The sequence below is a fragment of the Elgaria multicarinata genome, chromosome 23 (assembly GCF_023053635.1).
Source record: "Elgaria multicarinata webbii isolate HBS135686 ecotype San Diego chromosome 23, rElgMul1.1.pri, whole genome shotgun sequence".
In the NCBI taxonomy this organism is placed as follows: Eukaryota; Metazoa; Chordata; class Lepidosauria; order Squamata; family Anguidae; genus Elgaria; species Elgaria multicarinata.
Window position 1 is genome coordinate 7504711 of NC_086193.1, and position 20711 is coordinate 7525421.

At 46.2% G+C, this 20711-nt stretch overlaps 1 protein-coding gene across 1 annotated transcript; it reads left to right on the top strand.

The window, feature by feature from the left end:
* Positions 1-8787: 8787 nt before the first annotated feature.
* FGF22 (fibroblast growth factor 22) lies at positions 8788-18585 on the top strand. Its single transcript, XM_063147263.1, has 3 exons — positions 8788-9146; positions 14070-14173; positions 18316-18585. The coding sequence occupies exons 1-3, from the start codon at positions 8879-8881 to the stop codon at positions 18508-18510; spliced, it is 567 nt and encodes a 188-aa protein (XP_063003333.1). The 5' UTR covers positions 8788-8878; the 3' UTR covers positions 18511-18585.
* Positions 18586-20711: the final 2126 nt, after the last annotated feature.

The window sequence follows — 20711 nt, forward strand, 5'->3', positions numbered from 1 at the left end:
ATAATCCACCTCCTCTCCATTTCTATCCTCACAACCACAACCCAGAATGCAGGACATGGAATAACAGACTCAAGTTACAGAAAGCCAGATTCCGGCTGGACATCAGGAAAAACTTCCTGACTGTTAGAGCAGTATGACAATGGAACCAGTGACCTAGGGAGGTTGTGGGCTCTCCCACGCTAGAGGATTTCAAGAGGCAGCTGGACAACCACCTGTCAGGGATGCTTTAGGGTGGATTCCTGCATTGAGCAGGGGGTTGGATTCGATGGCCTTAAGAGGCCCCTTCCAGCTCTGCTATTCTATGATTCTATGAACCCTGTAAGGTAGGTTGGGCTGAGAGTCTGTGACTGGCCCAAAGTCACCCAGTGGGTTTCCACGGCTGAGTGGGGACTAGAACCCAGATCTCCTGACTCCCAGCCCAACTTTTTAGCCACTACGCCACACTTCATCAGATGCATGGAGCGTTATCAGGGCAGGCTTGGTCGGGCACTACCGAGGGCCCACACCGGCCCCCTGGAGTGGCTCTTCCTCTCCACCATTGCAACCTCCTTGTTCACCTGCCTCTCGCTCTGGTGGTGAGAAGGACGAGCAGGTGATGCCATGGCCTCTTTGCTCCCAGGCTCTCTGCTTGACAGGCAAGCAAGTGGCGAAGATAGAGGATGAGGATCAAGAGCAGCATGTAAGGATGGCGGTGAGGAGGGAGCCCATTGAGGGGGTCTTTCCAAGCTGACTGAGTGCTATCCCAAGTTGACAGGTTTTAGATACATACAAGAGGTGGATATGAGGACCATGATGGACCATCTAGACCAGCATTCTGTTCACACAGTAGCCAACCAGCTCTCAATAGGAAGTCCACAAGCAGGACATGAGTTGCAACAGCATGTTCCACAGCATCAACAGCTTTATTACGGTCAACAACCAGACTTTACACATACAGAAGTGTGGGGGCAAAGTTACATACACGTTCGAGAACTATGCAGCAGCATCAATTCTGGAGAGACCCAATTCTCATAGCATTCAAAAAGAATTCTGCAAAAGCCTCGATTGCGTCTCTGTCCTCTTTGACCCTGAAGCAACGAAGAAGTGCATTAATTTCTAATCTGGTGTCAAGCAACAATTTCTCTCTAATCTCTGTATAAAAACAGCAACAGAGTAGAACATGGATAACCGATTCAGTATCATTGCTTTCACATAGGCATAAGCGAGCAGGAAAACTGATTTTCTGAAACTTCCCCTGTAACAGAGCAGATGACAGGGCATTAAAACTTGCCAGAGTGAATGCACACTGATATTTAGGGATGTTAAGTATTGAAAAATATTTCGCTTCTGCCATTCCATAACTCAGGTTAATCATAGAATAGTAGAGTTAGAAGGGGCCTATAAGGCCATTGAGTCCAACCCCCTGCTCAACACAGGAATTGACCATAAAATATCACTGACAGATGGCTGTCCAACTGCCTCTTGAATGTCTCTAGTGTGGGAGAGCCCACAACCGCCCTAGGTAACTGGTTCCATTGTCATACTGCTCTAACAGGAAGTTTTTCCTGATGTCCAACCAGAATCTGGCTTCCTGTCACTTAAGCCCCTTATTCCGTGTCCTGTACTCTGGGAGGATTGAGAAAAGATCCTGGCCCTCCTCTGTGTGACAACCTTTTAAGTATTTGAAGAGTGCTATCATGTCTCCCCTCCATCTTCTCTTTTCCAGGCTAAACATGCCCAGTTCTTTCAGTCTCTCTTCATAGGGCTTTGTTTCCAGACCCCTGATCATCCTGGTTGCCCTCCTCTGAACACGCTCCAGCTTGTCTGCGTCCTTCTTGAATTGTGGAGCCCAGAACTGGACACAATACTCTAGATGAGGCCTAACCAGGGCCGAATAGAGAGGAACCAGTACCTCACGTGATTTGGAAGCTCTACTTCCATTAATGCAGCCCAAAATAGCATTTGCCTTTCTTGCAGCCCTATCACACTGCTGGCTCATATTCAGCTTGCAGTCTACAACAATTCGAAGATCCTTCTCGTTTGTAGTATTGCTGAGCCAAGTATCCCCCATCTTGTAACTGTGCCTTTGGTTTCTATTTCCTAAATGTAGAACTTGGCATTTATCCCTATTAAATTGCGTTCTGTTGTTTTCAGCCCAGCGCTCCAGCCTATCAAGATCCCTTTGAAGTTTGTTTCTGTCTTCCAGGGTATTAGCTATCCCACCCAATTTTGTGTCATCTGTAAATTTGATCAGCGTTCCCTGCCTAAGGACAGAGGAGAGCAAGTTCTATCCGCTGCAGATCTTAAAACCTGTAGGTCACAGTCTCTTACCCTTTGAAGACAAAAGGGTTTTGGTGTGTTTTGCTTCCATCATTAATAGAGTCTCAGGACATAAGCCCAGTGTGTGTGTGTGTGTGTGTGTAAAATGCCTTTGATCCTGGAGGGAGCATATAGCATTGATTCCGTTCTCCTCCAGTAAACACTGAGTTGAGATAGAAATGAAATACAAAAACTACAGACAGTAAGAATTACGTTAAAGCTTAAATATATGTAAAATAAGCACAGCAATCTTTTACAGCAGCACTCTTTGATGAAAACAAACATCCTTGCACTGGGAAGGTAGTTGACCCTCCTGTGGGGTTTGAGAGGGTGAAGAGGGAAAGAGCTTCAGTTAGCAATGAAAAAACTCAACAGGAAGAGAGTCACACTGCTCATGCTGACCTTGTCCCAGATAGTTGCCATTTCATATTTCAAATATTATGCAGAGAAGCAAAGGGATTATGGGGCACTTCCTGTTTGTAACGCCAGGCTTTTGCTGAGACGGCTCAGGATGAGCTGGCAAAATTATGCAAAATGCTGTTTGTATGTAGGCTAGTTCCTCTCCCTCCCAGGAACTGTTAGGAACGATTAAGGAAAGGCACAAACAGCCATGCACAACCTGTGCTGCAACTACCTAAAAGGATTTTGTAGTGTTGCGGATGGTATGGGAGTGGGCAACCGACTTTGAGGCTGAAACCCCTTCCTTAAAGGGAAAGGCTTAAGCGGTTGGGAGCTTTATAGTGAAAAGGGTAAAAGATCCAGCAAACTGTCTTATTGCAGACTGTGGGGAAATACAGGACCAAGCTTGCGACACTTGTGAGGAGCCAACGGGTTAAGCCGGACCAGGACAGCAATGACGCAGTTCCAAACAGACGAAATGCAATAAGGAAGCCCCAAAATAGAAGATGAAGTGACCATTTTGTACTGTGGCCAGGTGTTTCATAATACTGAAGAACTGAGCCAGAAAGGAACTTGGGACATCATCTAGAGCAGCCTTCCTCAACCTGGGGCGCTCCAGATGTGTTGGACTGCATCTCCCAGAATGGGGCATTCTGGGAGTTGTAGTCCAACACATCTGGAGCACCCCAGGTTGAGGAAGGCTGATCTAGAGCAAGGGTGCAGAATGTCAGGTCTAAATGCAGCCCACCAAGGTCCCAGTCTGGCCCTCCGAGGTTCCCCCCAATGTCCATATGGCGCTCCCTTTTCCCAACTAACACCCGTTTTGTGAAGTTTCCCCCCATTCTAAAAGGTTGGAATGACAGTAAGATCTTTAAGCTAAACCCCCAAGGACCCTGCCACTTGTTACTTGATGGTGCTAGTCAAATCTTTGTAGATTTCATATGCTGCTGCTTCTGCCTTTCTAAGCACTGAAGTTCCAGAATCCAGGAGTTGATAAAAGGAAAAAGGAGAGTTTCTCTCTAGCCCTGGAAGCCTTTGCCCTTCTCACCTCAGACATGTGCAGTTGTATACAGATAATCAGCAAGACGAAGAAAATGACATTCTGCATTAGCCCTGTTTGGTTTTGATGTTAAAAGGGGAGCAATCGCAGTGCTTGAATTGGTTTCTGGCAACCAGTCCAGGGGAGCTTGGTTCAAATTAGACCACTATCGAAACTACAAAAATCCTCCTTCTCACACAGAAAAAAACTAGCATTCTGCATACCTCTTCTAAGATCATAGAATCATAGAATCATAGAATAGCAGAGTTGGAAGGGGCCTACAAGGCCATCGAGTCCAACCCCCTGCTCAATGCAGGAATCCACCCTAAAGCATCCCTGACAGATGGTTGTCCAGCTGCCTCTTGAAGGCCTCTAGTGTGGGAGAGCCCACCACCTCCCTAGGTAACTGATTCCACCGTCGCACTGCTCTAACAGTCAGGAAGTTTTTCCTGATGTCCAGCTGGAATCTGGCTTCCTTTAACTTGAGCCCGTTATTCCGTGTCCTGCACTCTGGGAGGATCGAGAAGAGATCCTGGCCCTCCTCTGTGTGACAACCTTTTAAGTCTTTGAAAAGTGCTCTCATGTCTCCCCTCAATCTTCTCTTCTCCAGGCTAAACATGCCCAGTTCTTTCAGTCTCTCTTCATAGGGCTTTGTTTCTAGACCTCTGATCATCCAGATGGCAGTCTCTCTCCAATCCAACTAGGATTAGAGAATCAGCCAAAGTTTCCAACCATGGACACCAGCTTTGGAAGAAACCAGATGATCAGTAAAACAATTTCAATCATGGATTATTTTGCCGAAATAGCTCTCTATACCCTCTGCAATGTAGTTAGCTAACACTTCAAGATGGAGAGCGGTGTAAGTAGATTCATCAGGAGAAATGTGCCCAATCATGAATTCTAAAATCAAAAAGTTAAAAATGAACGTTTTTAAAATACTCTTCGGTCTTTGTGCTCCCCTATGTAGTTGGGGTGGCTTCATTAGCCAGTGTGGTGTAGTGGTTAGAGTGTTGGATTGGGGGTTGGGAGATCTGGGTTCCAGTCCCCACTCAGCCATAGAAGCTTACTGGGTGACTTTGGGCAAGTCTCAGACTCTCGGCCCAACCTACCTCACAGGGTTGTTGTTGTGAGGATAAAATGGAGAGGAGGAGGATTATGTATTTTTCCTTAAGGAGGAAAAAGACAGGATATAAACGTAATAAATAAATGAAAAATACGTGTACATCTAATTAAGGCACCCCAGCTGCACAGAAGAGCTGGAAAGAGACCAAAGAATGTTATTATTGAATTCATTTTTAGCATTTTAATTTTTTAGTTCACGATATAAAAATCTCTTCAAGGAGCCTTCTGCTGAAACGGCCTGCCAGGGTAATGTGCAAGGCTCCAAAATCAGCTATAAAAAGAACGGAGTTGAGTCAAAAGCTTGTGGCATCACCACCTATTTATTTGAGAGGTTTCCTCCTCCCAAGATTGTTTGCAAACACAGCAGGGAGATTTTTTTCCCCTGGGTGATGTGCTCACCTTTCTGAGAACAAACAGGTTCAGCTTGGCCTTAAAGCAACGCAGCAGACTGGAATATCCTCATTCCGTTCATATCGGGGTTCCTGTGCCTTTTTTTTTAGAGTGGCACAGGAGGAAGAATTCAGGGATTTGGGTCACTCTAGGGCTTAGAATAATGAAACTGTGTACCATAAATCACTCCCTCTCAGTGCCAGCTTGCAAAATGGGGACAGCATCAGACCACACTACAGGGCAGTTTTGAGCTATGGTTTCTCTCAACTCAGCTTGCAGCATGGAGATGTTAAACCATTAACCTAATAGTCAGGGTGGGCAGGTTGTGAAACACACAACTAAGATTCAAAGTGCTGGTATTAACATTTAAAGTCCTAAATGGCTTGGAGCCAGGCTATCCTCCCATATGTACCTGCCCGGACCCTAAGGTCATCCTCAGGGGTCCTTCTCCGCGAGCCCCTGCCAAAGGAAGTGAGGCAGGTGGCTACCAGGAGCAGGGCCTTCTCTGCTGTGGCACCCGGCTGTGGAATGAGCTCCCTAAGGAGGTTCGCTTGGCACCCACATTATATTCTTTTGGACGCCAGGTGAAGACCTTTTTATTCTCCCAGTACTTTAACAGTCTATAAATAAATTTTAACTTTGCTGTTTTAAATTTGTATTTTAAATTTGTATTTTTGCATCGCTGTAGTTTTTATCTTGGTTGTGCTTTTATATTGTATTTTATATTATGGTTTTATGCTGTTGTTTTATATTTGAATGGTCTTAATTTTGTGAACTGCCCAGAGAGCTTTGGCTATTGGGCAGTATAGAAATGCAATCAATCAATCAATCAATCAATATATTCTCTTCACTCACACATGCACCACCGTTCATAACTTTACTATTGGTTTCTACAATTCTTAGAGCAAAACAATCTTTTTCAAAGCCCTGTTGGCCAACTCAGATTAAAAATAAATAAAACTCTGAACATGTGCAGTTTTACATCTTAAACTCACTTATATCATAGCATCATCATGACTATACAAGTAAAATGGAGCTTGCTTCCGCTGTTTTAACGCTAAACACATTTACTGGAGAATGAGCACTGTTTTATTATAGAAAAGGATAATAGATTTTAAAAGTAAAAAAGAATGAGTGCCTGCAACCATAAAGATGCCCAGTTGGCTACCCAACAATTTTAAATAAGAGAAAAGGATGTTGTGTAGGGTGACCGTATGGAAAGGAGGACAGGGCTCCTGTATCTTTAACAGTTGCATAGAAAAGAGTATTTCAGCAGGTGTCATTTGTATAAATGGGGAACCTGGTGAAACTCCGGCCTCTTCATCACAACCGTTAAAGCTGCAGGAGCTATACGAGTGACCAGATTTAAAAGAGGGCAGCTTTAACAGTGGTGATGAAGAGGGAATTTCGCCAGGTTCCCATATATACAAATGACACTTGCTGAAACTTCCTTTTCAATACAACTGTTAAAGATACAGGAACCCTGTCCTCCTTTTCAAAGGGTCACCCTAATGTTGTGAGATGACCAGCGTCAGGTCTGTCAGGCCGTGGCAGAGCAATGGCAACCCAGGTGCTGACGTGTTCACATACTAGGGAACAAATTCCATAGTATCCACTGGGATTTATTTTTGAGTTGGCATACAACAGAATGACTTGCCTTCTAATGTTCTGAGTTGTTGTTTTAATCTGAGTTGGCCAACAGGGCTTTAAAAGCAATAGTTTTGCTCAAAGAATTGTAGAAACAATAGTAAAGTTATGAATGGTTGTGTATGTGTGAGTGAAGAGAATATAAATCTTAGTTGTGTGCTTCACAATCTGCCCACCCTGACAATTAGGTCCATGGTTTAATACTATCCAGTGGGATTTTAGGATGTTTTTAGAATGTTTTTAGGATGTTTTAACAATGTATATTATGTTCTTAATTCAGTTTTATGTATTTTATATCAAAATGGAGAGGCGATAAAAATGGAGAGGTGGGTAAGAAATAATAATAATAATAATAATAATAATAATAATAATAATAATAATAAAATGAGGTTCCCTGTTGCATGAATCCATGTTTTAGGTTTGCCTCTGTCAAATACTTGAAAGGTTGTCACACAGAGGAGGGCCAGGATCTCTTCTTGATCATCCCAGAGTGCAGGACATGGAAGAATGGGCTCAAGTGACAGGAAGTCAGATTCCGGCTGGCCATCAGGCAAAACTTCCTGACTGTTAGAGCAGTACGACAATGGAACCAGTTACCTGGGGAGGTTGTGGGCTCTCCCACACTAGAGGCATTCAAGAGGCAGCTGGACAACCATCTGTTAGGGATGCTTTAAGGTGGATTCCTGCATTGAGCAGGGGTTTGGACTCCATGGCCTTATAGGCCCCTTCCAACTCTACTCTTCTATGATTCTATGATTGGGAAGCAGAGACTCAGGGCTAAGCAGGAGTTCAGGGGTTTAGGATTCTGAGAAAGGGCAATTTTGACATTTGATGTTCTGGATGTGTGTCATTTGAGTCCAAAGAGTAAGGCATGGCACCAATTGTCAACAGGTGGGGACAGGGGAGAGTGTGCATTTGCTATCAGAAGTCTGGACACACTGCTCTAGCATCGTATGTAGGAACGTATCCCTAGGTGAGGGTATGTAGGTGTAAGAAAAGGACAACCAAAATAATGTGATCATAGCACCTTTCCTACAAGGAAGGAATATCTTGAGAGCTTAGGGTTTTTTTTGTTGAGAAAGAAAACTTATAGTGTAGTCTGCGGCCTTCATGCCCTGCTTCCTAGTTAAACTGGCCGGCCACTGTTGGGGAAAAGGATGCTTGAGTAGATAGAACCACCTTGGTCCTTTTCCATATTCAGAAAGACTATTCTGCTCCTCAAATGATGCTTTAAAAAAAAAAACACAAGTCGTTTTTGCGCTCATTCCTTAGCCCATTTACTGGGGGAGTCAACCTTATAGAAATGAGTAGGACTCACTTCTGTCATGCCGTTTTCTCTCTCCCCTAGACGCAAATACATTCATAAAGCTTGAAACATCTGGCAACTCCCAAAGCAGATTTATGAATGAGAAATAATACAGCCACGCCTTGCTCCGCCTTTGGGATGTGGTTGGGAGGTATGCACAGCCAATCCCGATTATCCTGGGCAGAAGGAGGAAAATAATAATAGCTGTTGTATTTTATACTTTTCCTCTTGTCAGTGGTACATTTGCTGAGGTTCATCTCTGTCTCCCCCCCCCCTTTCCCTCTCTGGCACAGCTGGTTCATCTGATCAGGTCCTCTTTGAGCTTTGGTGAAACCCCCAAGCCAATTTCAGCAGAAAAGAGACGCTAAGCCTTTAATCTGAGAAGACTCAACAAGGGGCTAGATCTCAAGGAAATCAAGCACTGTTCCTGTCGTTGTTCTACTGGGATCTCTGACCAAGATCTACAAGACTCCTGTTCAGCTAGCTGGAACCACCTCAACCATGCTGTTAAAAGATTTTCCACCATGGCACCATGTGTAGGAGTTTTATCACGCCAAACCATCTCTAAATCGCTGGACTTATCACAAAATACTGCTGGTTTATACTTTGAAGACACATGGTCACCTTTGACCACCTGGGAGCTGGCCGAATTCTTCTAGCACGTGGCCTGGACTGTTATGGGTCAGTGGGTCCGACTCATCAGTTGTACTTTTGGGTTTTCCTTGATGCTCTTTCTACTCGCCGTATCTGCTGGGGGGCACAGAGACACAGACCTGCAACAAGAGAGCAAGCATTTGTGGCCAGGGGGCGGCAGGCACGCCCGGAGCTACCACCATCTACAGGGTGACATACGTTGGAGGAAGCTGTATTCCTCGAACCATTTCTTTCTACACATCGGCAGTGATGGCAAAGTAAAAGGGACACGTCAGAAGGAAAATCTGAACAGTAAGTCTTACTGGTATTTGATGTTTAGCAGGGGTCAGGTACCACACCAGAAAACCCTGGTTTCTGTTGTTGATGAAACTGAAAATAAGCTTCTAGTCCTCTTTGTTGGAGAAGTAAAACAGGAAAAGTACCCGCATGACAAGAAGCATTAGGACAAAAGGGCCTGAGAGCTGGTAACCTGTAGGATGGTAAGCTTTGACTGGTAGACTTAGAGCTCCATCAGACTGGTGGGGGCAGGATCATGCTTCTCTACCGTTGCTTAGGGTGACCCTATGGAAAGAAGGACCGGGCTCCTGCATCTTTAACAGTTGCATAGAAAAGGGAATTTCAGCCAGTGCCATTTCTATGCATTCAGCACTTGGTGAAATTCCCTCTTCATCACAACTGTTCAAGCTGCAGGAGCTATTCTAGACTGACCAGATGCAAAAGAGGGCAGGGCTCCTGCAGCTTGAACAGTTGTGATGAAGAGGGAATTTCACTAGGAGCTGCATGCATAGAAAGGACACCGGTGAAATTCCCTTTTCAATACAACTGTTAAAGATACAGGAGCCCTGTCCTTTCCACATGGTCACCCTACCGTTGCTTCTCTGCCCCCCGCTTTCATTGCTTGATACTTCCGCTTTCAAAAGAGGAAGTAAACAACATGCACTAGGCCCATTCAGTGGGCTGTTCTGATTGCGCTGATTCTCCTGCATACAGCAGGAGAGAGCAGCAACTTCTGTTTTAAAAAATATATCGGATTTTCTGGGTGGTTTTTTTGTGGCGTGAGGAAGGTGCACGGGAGACAGACAACGTTGTGAGAGGGACCCACGAAAATCCGTGAGCACCCAGCAACGAGCATGCAATAAACGCTCATCTGATGGAGCTCTTAGTCTGCAATCCTATACCCACTTACCTGGGAGTAAGCTGCGTTGAACTCAATGGGACTTACTTCTGAGTGGCCCTGCATAAGATTGTGCTATAAAACAGTGAAACGCTCGTAGATGTTACAGGGAAGTTGTGTAAGTCCTATGACAGATTTGTACACTAGTCGTGATGGATGACTCAACAGTGAATAAATGCACTTTGCATAACTTCAGAGGTCCTCTTGTCATTGTTAGTTGTTTTTAAGTTTCAGAGCGGAGAGAGTAATATCGAAAACAGGTTCTGGGATTAAACAGATTCCAATAAAGCTGTAGCTTTTATCAAAATTGAAGCTCAGTGCTCACCTCTTGCTTTTGCTGTTCGGGTTACAGTTTATGCTTCTATTCAAATTCCACAGGATTCCTGGCCCATCGCGGTCAGAAATAGCCTTGGGCCCAGCTCAACCCTTTATGCATAAAACCAGTACCATGTGTAGTGCATGGCTTCTCAGCGTATTGCTTCTCCCAACAATAAATGCATAGAGAAGAAAGATTTGCTTCCCTGGGAAAACAGGGTATCACTTGCATGGATTTGTGTATTATTATTATTTGTATCCCGCCTTTTGCCCAATACTGCGCCTCAAGGCGGCCTTACAAAATTTAAAACTTATACATTTTAAACCTACGAAAAGAAATGTACAAAAAAATTTTACAATATTAAAACATAAACTTTACAAGTCCTTAACATAGATGGAGGGCCAGATTATTCTCCAAAGGCCTGCTGGAACAAACAAGTTTTAGCCTGCTTCCGAAAGCCCATCAAGGAGGGAGCGACTCTAGCTTCCCCGGGAAGAGAGTTCCAGAGCACCGGATCAGCCACTGAGAAGGCCCTCTCCCGTGTTCCCACCAAGCGCGCCTGTGAAGATGGTGGGACTGAAACAAGGGCTTCTCCAGAAGATCTCAAAGCATGGGCAGGCTCATAAGAGAGAATACGGTCTTTCTGATATTTATCAGCATATCATCGGCATTTATTGGTGTATATTTTTAGATTGCAAGCCCCTTGGGGCAGGGACCTGTCCTCTCATTCTTTCTGAAGGGCCGTATACATGGATATGCACAAAAAGGGAGAAAAGTCTCAGGATGGTACAGGGGAAAAAAAATTATGATACGAAAACCTGACGCGATTCTACTGAAACGTGTTGAGCTTTTGTATAATAAAAAAATTCCTATAGCATTCTGAGACTTTTCTCTCTTTTTTTGGCACATCTTACATGCTCACCCGCCTCGCGCCCTCATATACATGGTTTATATGTATATGTCTTTATATTAAAGGCTATATAAGCATTTGTGGACAAGAGCACGTGTGGGCAACTTCAATGTCCACCTTCCAGAACCCCTGCTCCACCCATGTTAAAATTGCTGATTTTAAGTGGAAATGGAGGAAAAATCAACAGTGATTTTGAATGCAAACGAGGCTCATGCGAAATGTATGCCTTATATGCAAGCAGAATTGTGCTCCCTTGAGGTTTCCAAACCAACGCTGAGTAAATTCTGTTTGCAAACAAGACAAGAGCCTCCCAGCCCACCTTGTTGGTGTGCAACATTGTTTTTTTTCCTTTTTCCTTTTGCTGCCACAGCAAATTTGACAATGGTAGCAGGCTGCAAGAAATGCTCATGGTGGCTGCATGCAGCTTACGGGTCATGTGTTGCTCATCCCTGGATTAGAGTGTACTTCATGTAACGATGGGTGGGGGACGCGTGGAGGGCAGTAAAGGAAATAAAAATGTAAAACTTGGGAGTCCAGTGGCAAAGAAAATGCAAAAAGTTGTCTGTGACCTTTCAGTTACAGTTATGAACAAATGCAAAATAAGCAGAGTGACTCTTCACGACAGCAGTGATAGGTGATAACAAAGGTTGTCACACAGAGGAGAGCCAGGATCTCTTCTCGATCCTCCCAGAGTGCAGGACACGGAATAACGGGCTCAAGTTAAAGGAAGCCAGATTCCAGCTGGACATCAGGGAAAACTTCCTGACTGTTAGAGCAGTACGACAATGGAACCAGTTCCCTAGGGAGGTTGTGGGCTCTCCCACACTAGAGGCCTTCAAGAGGCAGCTGGACAACCATCTGTCAGGGATGCTTTAGGGCGAATTCCTGCATTGAGCAGGGGGTTGGACTTGATGGCCTTGTAGGCCCCTTCCAACTCTGCTATTCTATGATTCTATGATAATACAATTAACAAACCAGTGCTGAGTCCATTAATACCTGATGTGGGGCAAGAAACCTTTGACCCCAAATGAATGGAGTGAATTGTAAGTCATCAGTTTCTCAGTGAATTGTAATTCAGCAATTTCACGGGAGAGCCTCCCCAAACATGACTAATGGCCATGCCAGATGGGAATTATGGGAGTTGTGGTACAACACATGTGGAGGGGACCAGGTTGAGGAAGGCTGCTCTACTGCATTGTGGGAAATTTAAAGGGTAGACCAGTGAGGGTCAGAACACAGCCCTCGTAGCCAGCTAAGTCCGCCATGGCTCACAGAAAAGGTGGCCAGCAGAAGTACACCTTGTCCAGGATTCTCTCATGCCTACAGCTGGCATTGCACAATTGCCCTAGAATAGCTTAGCAATCCTCCAACTGGCATATAGATGGCACTGTAGCATTATTTATTTATTTATTTATATAGCACCATCAGTGTACATGGTGTTGTACAGAGTAAAACAATAAAATAGCAAAACCCTGCTGCATAGGCTTACATTCTAACAGAATCATAATAAAACAATAAGAAAGGGAAGAGAATGCACCAAACAGGCACAGGGGAGAGTAAAACTAACAGTATAAAAGTCAGATCAAAATCAAGTTTTAAAAGCTTTAGAAAAAAGAAAAGTTTTTAGCTGAGCTTTAAAAACTGCGATTGAATGTGTAGTTCGCAAATGTTCTGGAAGAGCGTTCCAGGCGTAAGGGGCAGTGGAAGAAAATGGACGAAGCCGAGCAAGGGAAGTAGAGACCCTTCGGCAGGTGAGAAACATGGCATTAGAGGAGCGAAGAGCACGAGCGGGGCAATAGTGTGAGATGAGAGCATGGTTCATGCATGGGTATTTACATGCTTGGATTTAGCTAGGGTGACCCTATGGAAAGGAGGACAGGGCTCCTGTATCTTTAACAGTTGCATAGAAAAGGGAATTTCAGCAGGTGTCATTTGTATGCATGCAGCACCTGGTGAAATTCCCTCTTCATCACAACAGTTAAAGCTGCAAGAGCTATACTGCGATCAGTTTTTAAAGAGGGCAGGGCATCTGCAGCTTTAACTGTTGTGATGAAGAGGGAATTTCACCAGGTGCTGCATGCATAAGAAATGACACCTGCTGAAATTCCCTTTTCAACACCACTGTTAAAGATACAGGAGCCCTGTCCTCCTTTTCATAGGGACACCCTAGGTTTAGCATGTGTGTTGGATGGGGCTCGATTCTGAACAGGCAAACGGGGGTCCTAATTCACAGAATCACTTAGTGAGCCTGTGGAACTCGCTGCTTTCCCCCACACCTTAGGGCAGTTTCCCCCCAACCTAGCACCCCCCAGATGTTTTGGACAGCAACTCCCATAATCCCCAGCCAGCATGGCCAATGGCCATGGAATGATGGGAACTGCAGTCCGACACATCTGAAGAACACCAGGTTGCAGAAGGCTGCTCTAGTCTCTAACGGACCTTGGCTGTGATGGGCTGCACATAATACCACGGGTAGGGTGACCCTATGAAAAGGAGGACAGGGCTCCTGTATCTTTAAGAGTTGTATTAAAAAGGGAATTTCAGCTGGTGACATTTGTATATATGGAGAACCAATGAAATTCCCTCTTCATCACAACAGTTAAAGCTGCAGGAGCCCTGCCCGCTTTTAAATCTGGTCACAGTATAGCTGCAGTATAGCTCCTGCAGCTTTAACTGTTGTGATGAAGAGGAAATTTCATAGGTGCGACATGCATACAAATGACACCTGCTGAAATTCCCTTTTCTATGCAACTGTTAAGATGCAGGAGCCTGGTCCTCCTTTCCATAGGGCCTAACCTCTGCCCTGTCTTCCAGGCATTCTGGAGATCCGTTCTGTGCACATCGGCACTGTGGCCATCCGGTCCGTCCACAACGGCTTCTACCTGGCAATGGACAGAAAGGGGAAGATCTATGGAACGGTAATTTTGCAACTTCTTTCTTTTTATTAGGAAGGGGCGGGGGGCTGAGGGGAGTGGGAAGACTCTCTGCACATGCTCATTTTTCTCAGTCTGACTGCAGGAGCCCTACTTGCAGCCATTTTCCAGAGAGCAGATTTTACAGCCAATCCCAGAATAGCAGAGTCGGAAGGGGCCTTTAAGGCCATCGAGTCCAACCCCCTGCTCAATGCAGGAATCCACCCTAAAGCATCCCTGACAGATGGTTGTCCAGCTCCCTCTAGTGTGGGAGAGCCCACAACCTCCCTAGGTCAGTGGTTCCATTGTCGTACTGTTCTAACAGTCAGGAAGTTTTTCCTGATATCCCACCGGAATCTGGCTTCCTGTCACTTGAGACCCTTATTCCGTGTCCTGCACTCTGGGAGGATCGAGAAGAGATCCTGGCCCTCCTCTGTGGGACAACCTTTTAAGTATTTGAAGACTGCTATCATGTCTCCCCTCCATCTTCTCTTCTCCAGGCTAAACATGCCCAGTCCTTTCAGTCTCTCTTCATAGGGCTTTGTTTCCAGACCCCTGATCATCCTGGTTGCCCTCCTCTGAACACGCTCCAGCTTGTCTGCGTCCTTCTTGAAGTGTGGAGAACTGAACTGAATGCAATACTCTAGATGAGGCCTAACCAGGGCCGAATAGATGAGAAACTTCCATCTAACAGGGATACTGAATTTGCAGGATTCCTGCATCTAGTCCAACTAGACAATTTCCAAGATCTTCTGCCCTTTCCTCCACCTTTCTGTTCCCCAGTCACCACAACATCCATCCTGTCCCAAGGCTCTGTATAAGGTTTTCTTCCGCCTTCTTTTCTATGTTGTCCTTCACTTCCTGCTTCCTCCTTAGAGTTTGCTTCCACTGTAAAGATGAGGACATTTCCCCTATTCCATTCCTTGATTGGCTCTCGTTTTCACTCTGCTCGGCGTCCCACTCCTCCTTAATTCTGATTTAACTTGGGCAGCATTCAAAATTAATTCCCGAACTAGAGCACGTGCAGGTTTACATTCGCACAGTTCCTTTGCGTCTTCCTTCTGCCTCTGGGTTTGCAATGTGCAACACAGTCTTGCTGTGACTGTATGTACTACTGCATCATGAAAGTTCTTTATATTCTGCTTTACTGATGCACGCACGCTTCTGAACATCAGTCACACACCCCACAAAAAAGAACCTCCTTGCAATTGTATGTGCAATCACAGCGAGATTGAAAACAGCTCTGCAAGAAAAGCAACGTGCACATGTGCAGCGTTAAAAATGGCACTGAGGAATATAGGGGTAGAAGACAAACGAACAGAAGGAATTGAAGCCAAGCCACACAAGTGCCTCCGTGCTCCATGCAAAATGCAGAAAGAAACCCGGAAGAATTCCTGAAGGCAGCAGTTCCACCTGCTAATTTGAAAACCCAAATCTGGGGAGAAATCCAGGGGAGAGAAAGCATCCCTTCTACCTACACTAGTTCCAGAGTCTGAACATACATCTCCATTTTCACCCTGTTTTTATCCCAAATATTTCTTCTTCTCCATGTAGCCCCTTGCGCAGAGGTGTTGAACCTCTTTCAGGCCAAGGACTGAATTCATTTTCAGAGATTCTCCCTGGAGCCACATTCCAGGGCTGGGCAAGGCCCAAGGCAAAAAGGCCAGGTCAACATACCAACATATTTTAGCTTCAAGCTCTTAGTGCCTTAGGAGAGGCGTTTCACCCTTTTATAAGGGGGCAGGGAACTGTACAGAAGCTGATAAATTGCTGAATGATGATGATGATTTATTACATTTGTATAAATGTAATAGCCGAAGCTCTCTGAGCGATTTACATAGGATAAAAACACTTAAAAACAATATACAAAAAATTTAAATCACAAAACATATGATTTTAAACCACAAAACCATACAAAACCAAACCCAGGCTAATTGCATATTGCTAAATGCCTGGGAGAAAAGTCTTGACTTGGCGCCGAAAAGATAACAATGTCGGTGCCAGGCGGGCCTTGTCAGGGAGATTGTTCCACAATTGGGGGGCCACCACTGAAAAAGCCCTCTCTCTGGTTGCCATCCTCCGAGCTTCCCTCGGTGTAGGCACTCGGAGGACGACCTTAGATGCTGAGCACAGTGTTCGGGTAGGTTCATGTCGGGAGAGGCGTTCCGTCAGGTATGGTGGTCCCAAGCCGTGTTAAATCCAGCACTTTGAATTGGGCTCAGAAACATACAGGCAGCCAATGCAAGTGGGCCAGAGTCGGTCTTATATACTCAAACCGTCTGGTTTGATAGGCAGTTTGGGGAGAGGGGTGTGTGGCCAGCTTGGGATCCCCAGTGGGCTGGATTGTCACCACAAGAGGGCTGGATTTGGTTCACATAGGGTGACCCTATGAAAAGGAGGACAGGGCTTCTGGATCTTTAACAGTTGTATTGAAAAGGGGATTTCAGCACGTGTCATTTGTATGCATGCAGCTCCTGGTGAAATCACAACAGTTAAAGCTGCAGGAGCTATACTAGAGTGACCAGATACAAAAGAGGGCAGGGCTCCTGCAGCTGTAACTGTTGTGATGAAGAGGGAATTTCACCAGGTGTGACATGCATACAAAGGACATCTGCTGAAATCCCCTTTTCTATGCAACTGTTAAAGATACAGGAGCCCTGTCCTCCTTTTCATAGGGTCACCCTAGTTCACAGCCCTGTGGTTCAACAGGCGGGAGAGCTGTTCAGCATTCCTAGGGTCTGCTGGGCAGGAAGGAAGCTATCCAGAAGGAAGCCAGACCAGGAGAGGGTCTCTGGAAGTGGTTTCATCAGCAGCTTCCAGGCACCAGTTGAGGGTTTTTAAGCAAGCCTGGCTGCTCCATCGTACTTGTGGGGCCCCGATTCTGATTCCATCTCTCACGTTGAGATCTGACCTGGGATGCCAAGCAGGCAGCACTGTACCATGAGGACTGAGCTGAGGTTTGGGTAAGTGCCCTGCTGGATCAGACCAAGGGTCCATCTAGTCCAGCACTCTGTTCACACAGTGGCCAACCAGCCATCAGCCAGGGATGAACGAGCAGGACATAGTGCAAGCCTTCTCCTTCTCCTCCTCCTCCTCCTCTTCTTCGCCACCTCCTTCTCCTCCTCCTCCTTAAGAACATCAGAAGTGCCCTGATGCTGGATCAGACCAAGGGTCCATCTAGTCCAGCGTTCTGTTCACACAGTGGCCAACCAGCCATCGGCCAGGGATGAACGAGCAGGACATGGTGCAACAGCACCCTCCCGCGCCCATGTTCCCCAGCAACTGGTGCACACAGGCTTATTGCCTCGAATACTGGAGATAGCACACAACCATCCAGGCTAGTAGCCACTGATCGCCTTCATAGAATCATAGAATCATAGAATAGCAGAGTTGGAAGGGGCCTACAAGGCCATCGAGTCCAACCCCCTGCTCAATGCAGGAATCCACCCTAAAGCATCCCTAAAGCCTTCTCCTCCAGGAATTGATCCAACCCCCTTTCGAAGCCATCCAGTTTGGTGGCCATCACTACATCTTGTGGCAGTGACTTCCATAGTTTAACTATGTGAGAGAGAATCTAGTTGGAGTCTCCAACCTGCAGATTTCCAGCTGGGAGTATTGGTATTGCTCCGGGGCATAGACTCAGGGGTTTCCTCCAGGCGCCTGGTCTCCTTCTAATCCTGGTCCATGCTGGGGCCGAGGGCAGTGATGTCTTCTGTCCATTTTCACCAGGTCAGCGCCTGACCTGTTGCCCCCTAACTCTCATAAGAACATAAGTGCCCTGCTGGATCAGACCAAGGGTCCATCTAGTCCAGCACTCTGTTCACACAGTGGCCAACCAGCTGTCGGCCAGGGATGAACGAGCAGGACATGGTGCAACAGCACCCTCCCGCCCATGTTCCCCAGCAACTGGTGCACACAGGCTTATTGCCTCGAATACTGGAGATAGCACACAACCATCAGGGCTAGTAGCCCTGGATCGCCTTCTCCTCCAGGAATTGATCCAACCCCCTTTTGAAGCCATCCAGATTGGTGGCCATCACGACATCTTGTGGCAGTGAGTTCCATAGTTTAACTCTGCGCCGTTTGCTCTCGTTGGCAAACCCTCTCCGTAAACATGCTTCTGCCTCTTTCTCCCCCACCGCCCGTAGAAGCTGTACAGCCCGAACTGCAAATTCAAGGAGCGCATCGAGGAGAACGGCTACAACACCTACGCCTCGTTCCGCTGGCACCACGAAGGCCGCCCCATGTTCCTCTCCCTCAATGGCAAGGGCGTTCCACGGCGGGGCGCCAACACCCGGCAGCATCACCTTTCCACCCATTTCCTCCCCATGCTGATCTCCTGACGGAGGGATTGCGTCCCCCCACCCTGGACTACTTTATGATACACCCATCATTATATTATATATTTATAAAATTTAGGGGGGTATTTATTATTTTTGTAAAAAAAAAAATGAAGGAAAAATGTGCTGGAGTTCAAAGGAATAAAGTGTGTTGGGAGTTTGTGAGAAGTTGTTTATTTGTAGAGTAAGAAGACTTCTTGACTTGACCGTTATTTTGTGCCAGGCAGTGGGTGGGCAGTGCAACACCGTGGGCAGCAGCGCACCCAGAGAACCCTTTCTTGGCATCCGCTGAGGTGCCCAACCCATCCATAGTTTTTTTTACTGGTAGCTGGGATCACTTCAGGGCCAAGCGAGCGCCGTCTTTATTTCCATAAACGCCTCTGGGTCAAACGTGGGGCTCAGAGGCGTTCTTACGAAATGAAAAGGGCAGGCTGACGCTTTCCTCTGCAGCCACCAAGAAGAAGGGGAAGGAGAGAAAGAGACTCCGTTCACTTCTGTCTGGTAATCTTGGAGGGGTGAGGTAGAATCATAGAATCATAGAATAGCAGAGATGGAAGGGGCCTACAAGGCCATCGAGTCCAACCCCCTGCTCAATGCAGGAATCCACCCTAAAGCATCCCTGACAGATGGTTGTCCAGATGCCCGTTGAAGGCCTCTAATGTGGGAGAGCCCACCACCTCCCTAGGTCACTGGTTCCATTGTCATACTGCTCTAACAGTCAGGACGTTTTTCCTGATGTCCAGCTGGAATCTGTCTTCCTGTAACTTCAGTCTGTTATTCCTTGTCCTGCACTCTGGGAGGATTGAGAAGAGATCCTGGCCCTCCTCTGTGTGACAACCTTTCAAGTCTTTGAAGAGTGCTATAATGTCTCCCCTCCATCTTCTCTTCTCCAGGCTAAACTTGCCCAGTTCTTTCAGTCTCTCTAGGTCAGGTAGAAACGACAACCGTTGGCATGCATGAATACATGGGGTGCTGTGTGTTTTGGGGTTCAGCCCCCACCTCTGCTTCTTGTCCTTTATGACTAGCCACACCTCCCATGGCAGCCATTTTGTGGTGCTGCCCACGACATTTCCTCAAACGGCCAAATGTGCTAACAGTCCCCCAAAAGTTGCCCATGCCTGATCCAGCTCAACGCCGTCTCCTCTAGCTGACGGCTGTTCTCTAGCAACGGTCAGAGAAGGGGCCTGCCCCACCCCTTACCACCTGAGAACTTTTCAATTGCAGATGCCGGGGACTGAACCTGCCATCTTCTGCAGGCAACGCAGGGGCTGTAGAGCCATGGTTAGGGTGACCCTATGAAAAGGAGGACCGGGCTCCTGTACCTTTAACAGTGGTATAGAAAAGCGAATTTTAGCAGGTGTCCTTTGTATGCATGCAGCCCCTGGTGCAATTCCCTCTTCATCAGAGCGGTTAAAGCTGCAGGAGCCTTGCCCTGTTTTGTATCTGGTCACTAGTATAGCTCCTGCAGTTTTAACTGTTCCCTTTTCTATGCAACTGTTGAGGATACAGGAGCCCTGTGCTCCTTTTCATAGGGTCACCCTAACTGTAAGGCAACACATACCGTTGCAGCATGCCAAACATGTTTTAAATAAAATAAAAATCCGGGGCCTGGAAGGAAGCAAGGGTTGTTTGCTGGTACATTGGTGTCCACAGGCGCCACGTTGGAGACGACGGCACGGAAACAACCCCCCAAGGAGCACTGAAGACAAATGTCATGGGGGCCTGTCTTTCTATGTGGGTCACAAACACATCCAATTAAGAATAATTTGTACTGGATAGCCAGTCATGAAAGATGAGTGAAGGACTGACCCAATGACTCATTTCCCTTCATTGCTTATTGCAGGTGCGGCAATTGGGGCAAAGTTAATGTGTGTATGGCCCATTTTGGGAAACCTGCATAATAATTCTGCTTCCTAACACTCCTAGAGCACTTTCAGATTGTTTTCCTCATTATGCCAGCCCTATAAGGTAGGCCAGTGTTAGAGTTCAGGCATACTATCACACCTTATTGAAATGTAACTATATACAGCAACCCAAGGCTGCCAGCAGCAGCAGCTAACATGAACATTTAGTCTGGTGTGCTGTTTTTAAACGGATGAGATGATGTATCTTTTTATTGCACAGTTTTATTATATAAGGCCTGGAGTCTTCCATTCTGGAATTGAAAGGTAGGATATAACTGTAATCAAATATAGATTTCATAG

Bases quoted from the DNA above. Each gene is read 5' to 3' on its own strand.
- FGF22 (XM_063147263.1), top strand. From the start codon at position 8,879: ATGGGTCAGTGGGTCCGACTCATCAGTTGTACTTTTGGGTTTTCCTTG. The intron at 9,147-14,069 runs GTAAGTCTTACT...CCTGTCTTCCAG, and splicing joins TCAGAAGGAAAATCTGAACA to GCATTCTGGAGATCCGTTCT. The intron at 14,174-18,315 runs GTAATTTTGCAA...CACCGCCCGTAG, and splicing joins AGGGGAAGATCTATGGAACG to AAGCTGTACAGCCCGAACTG.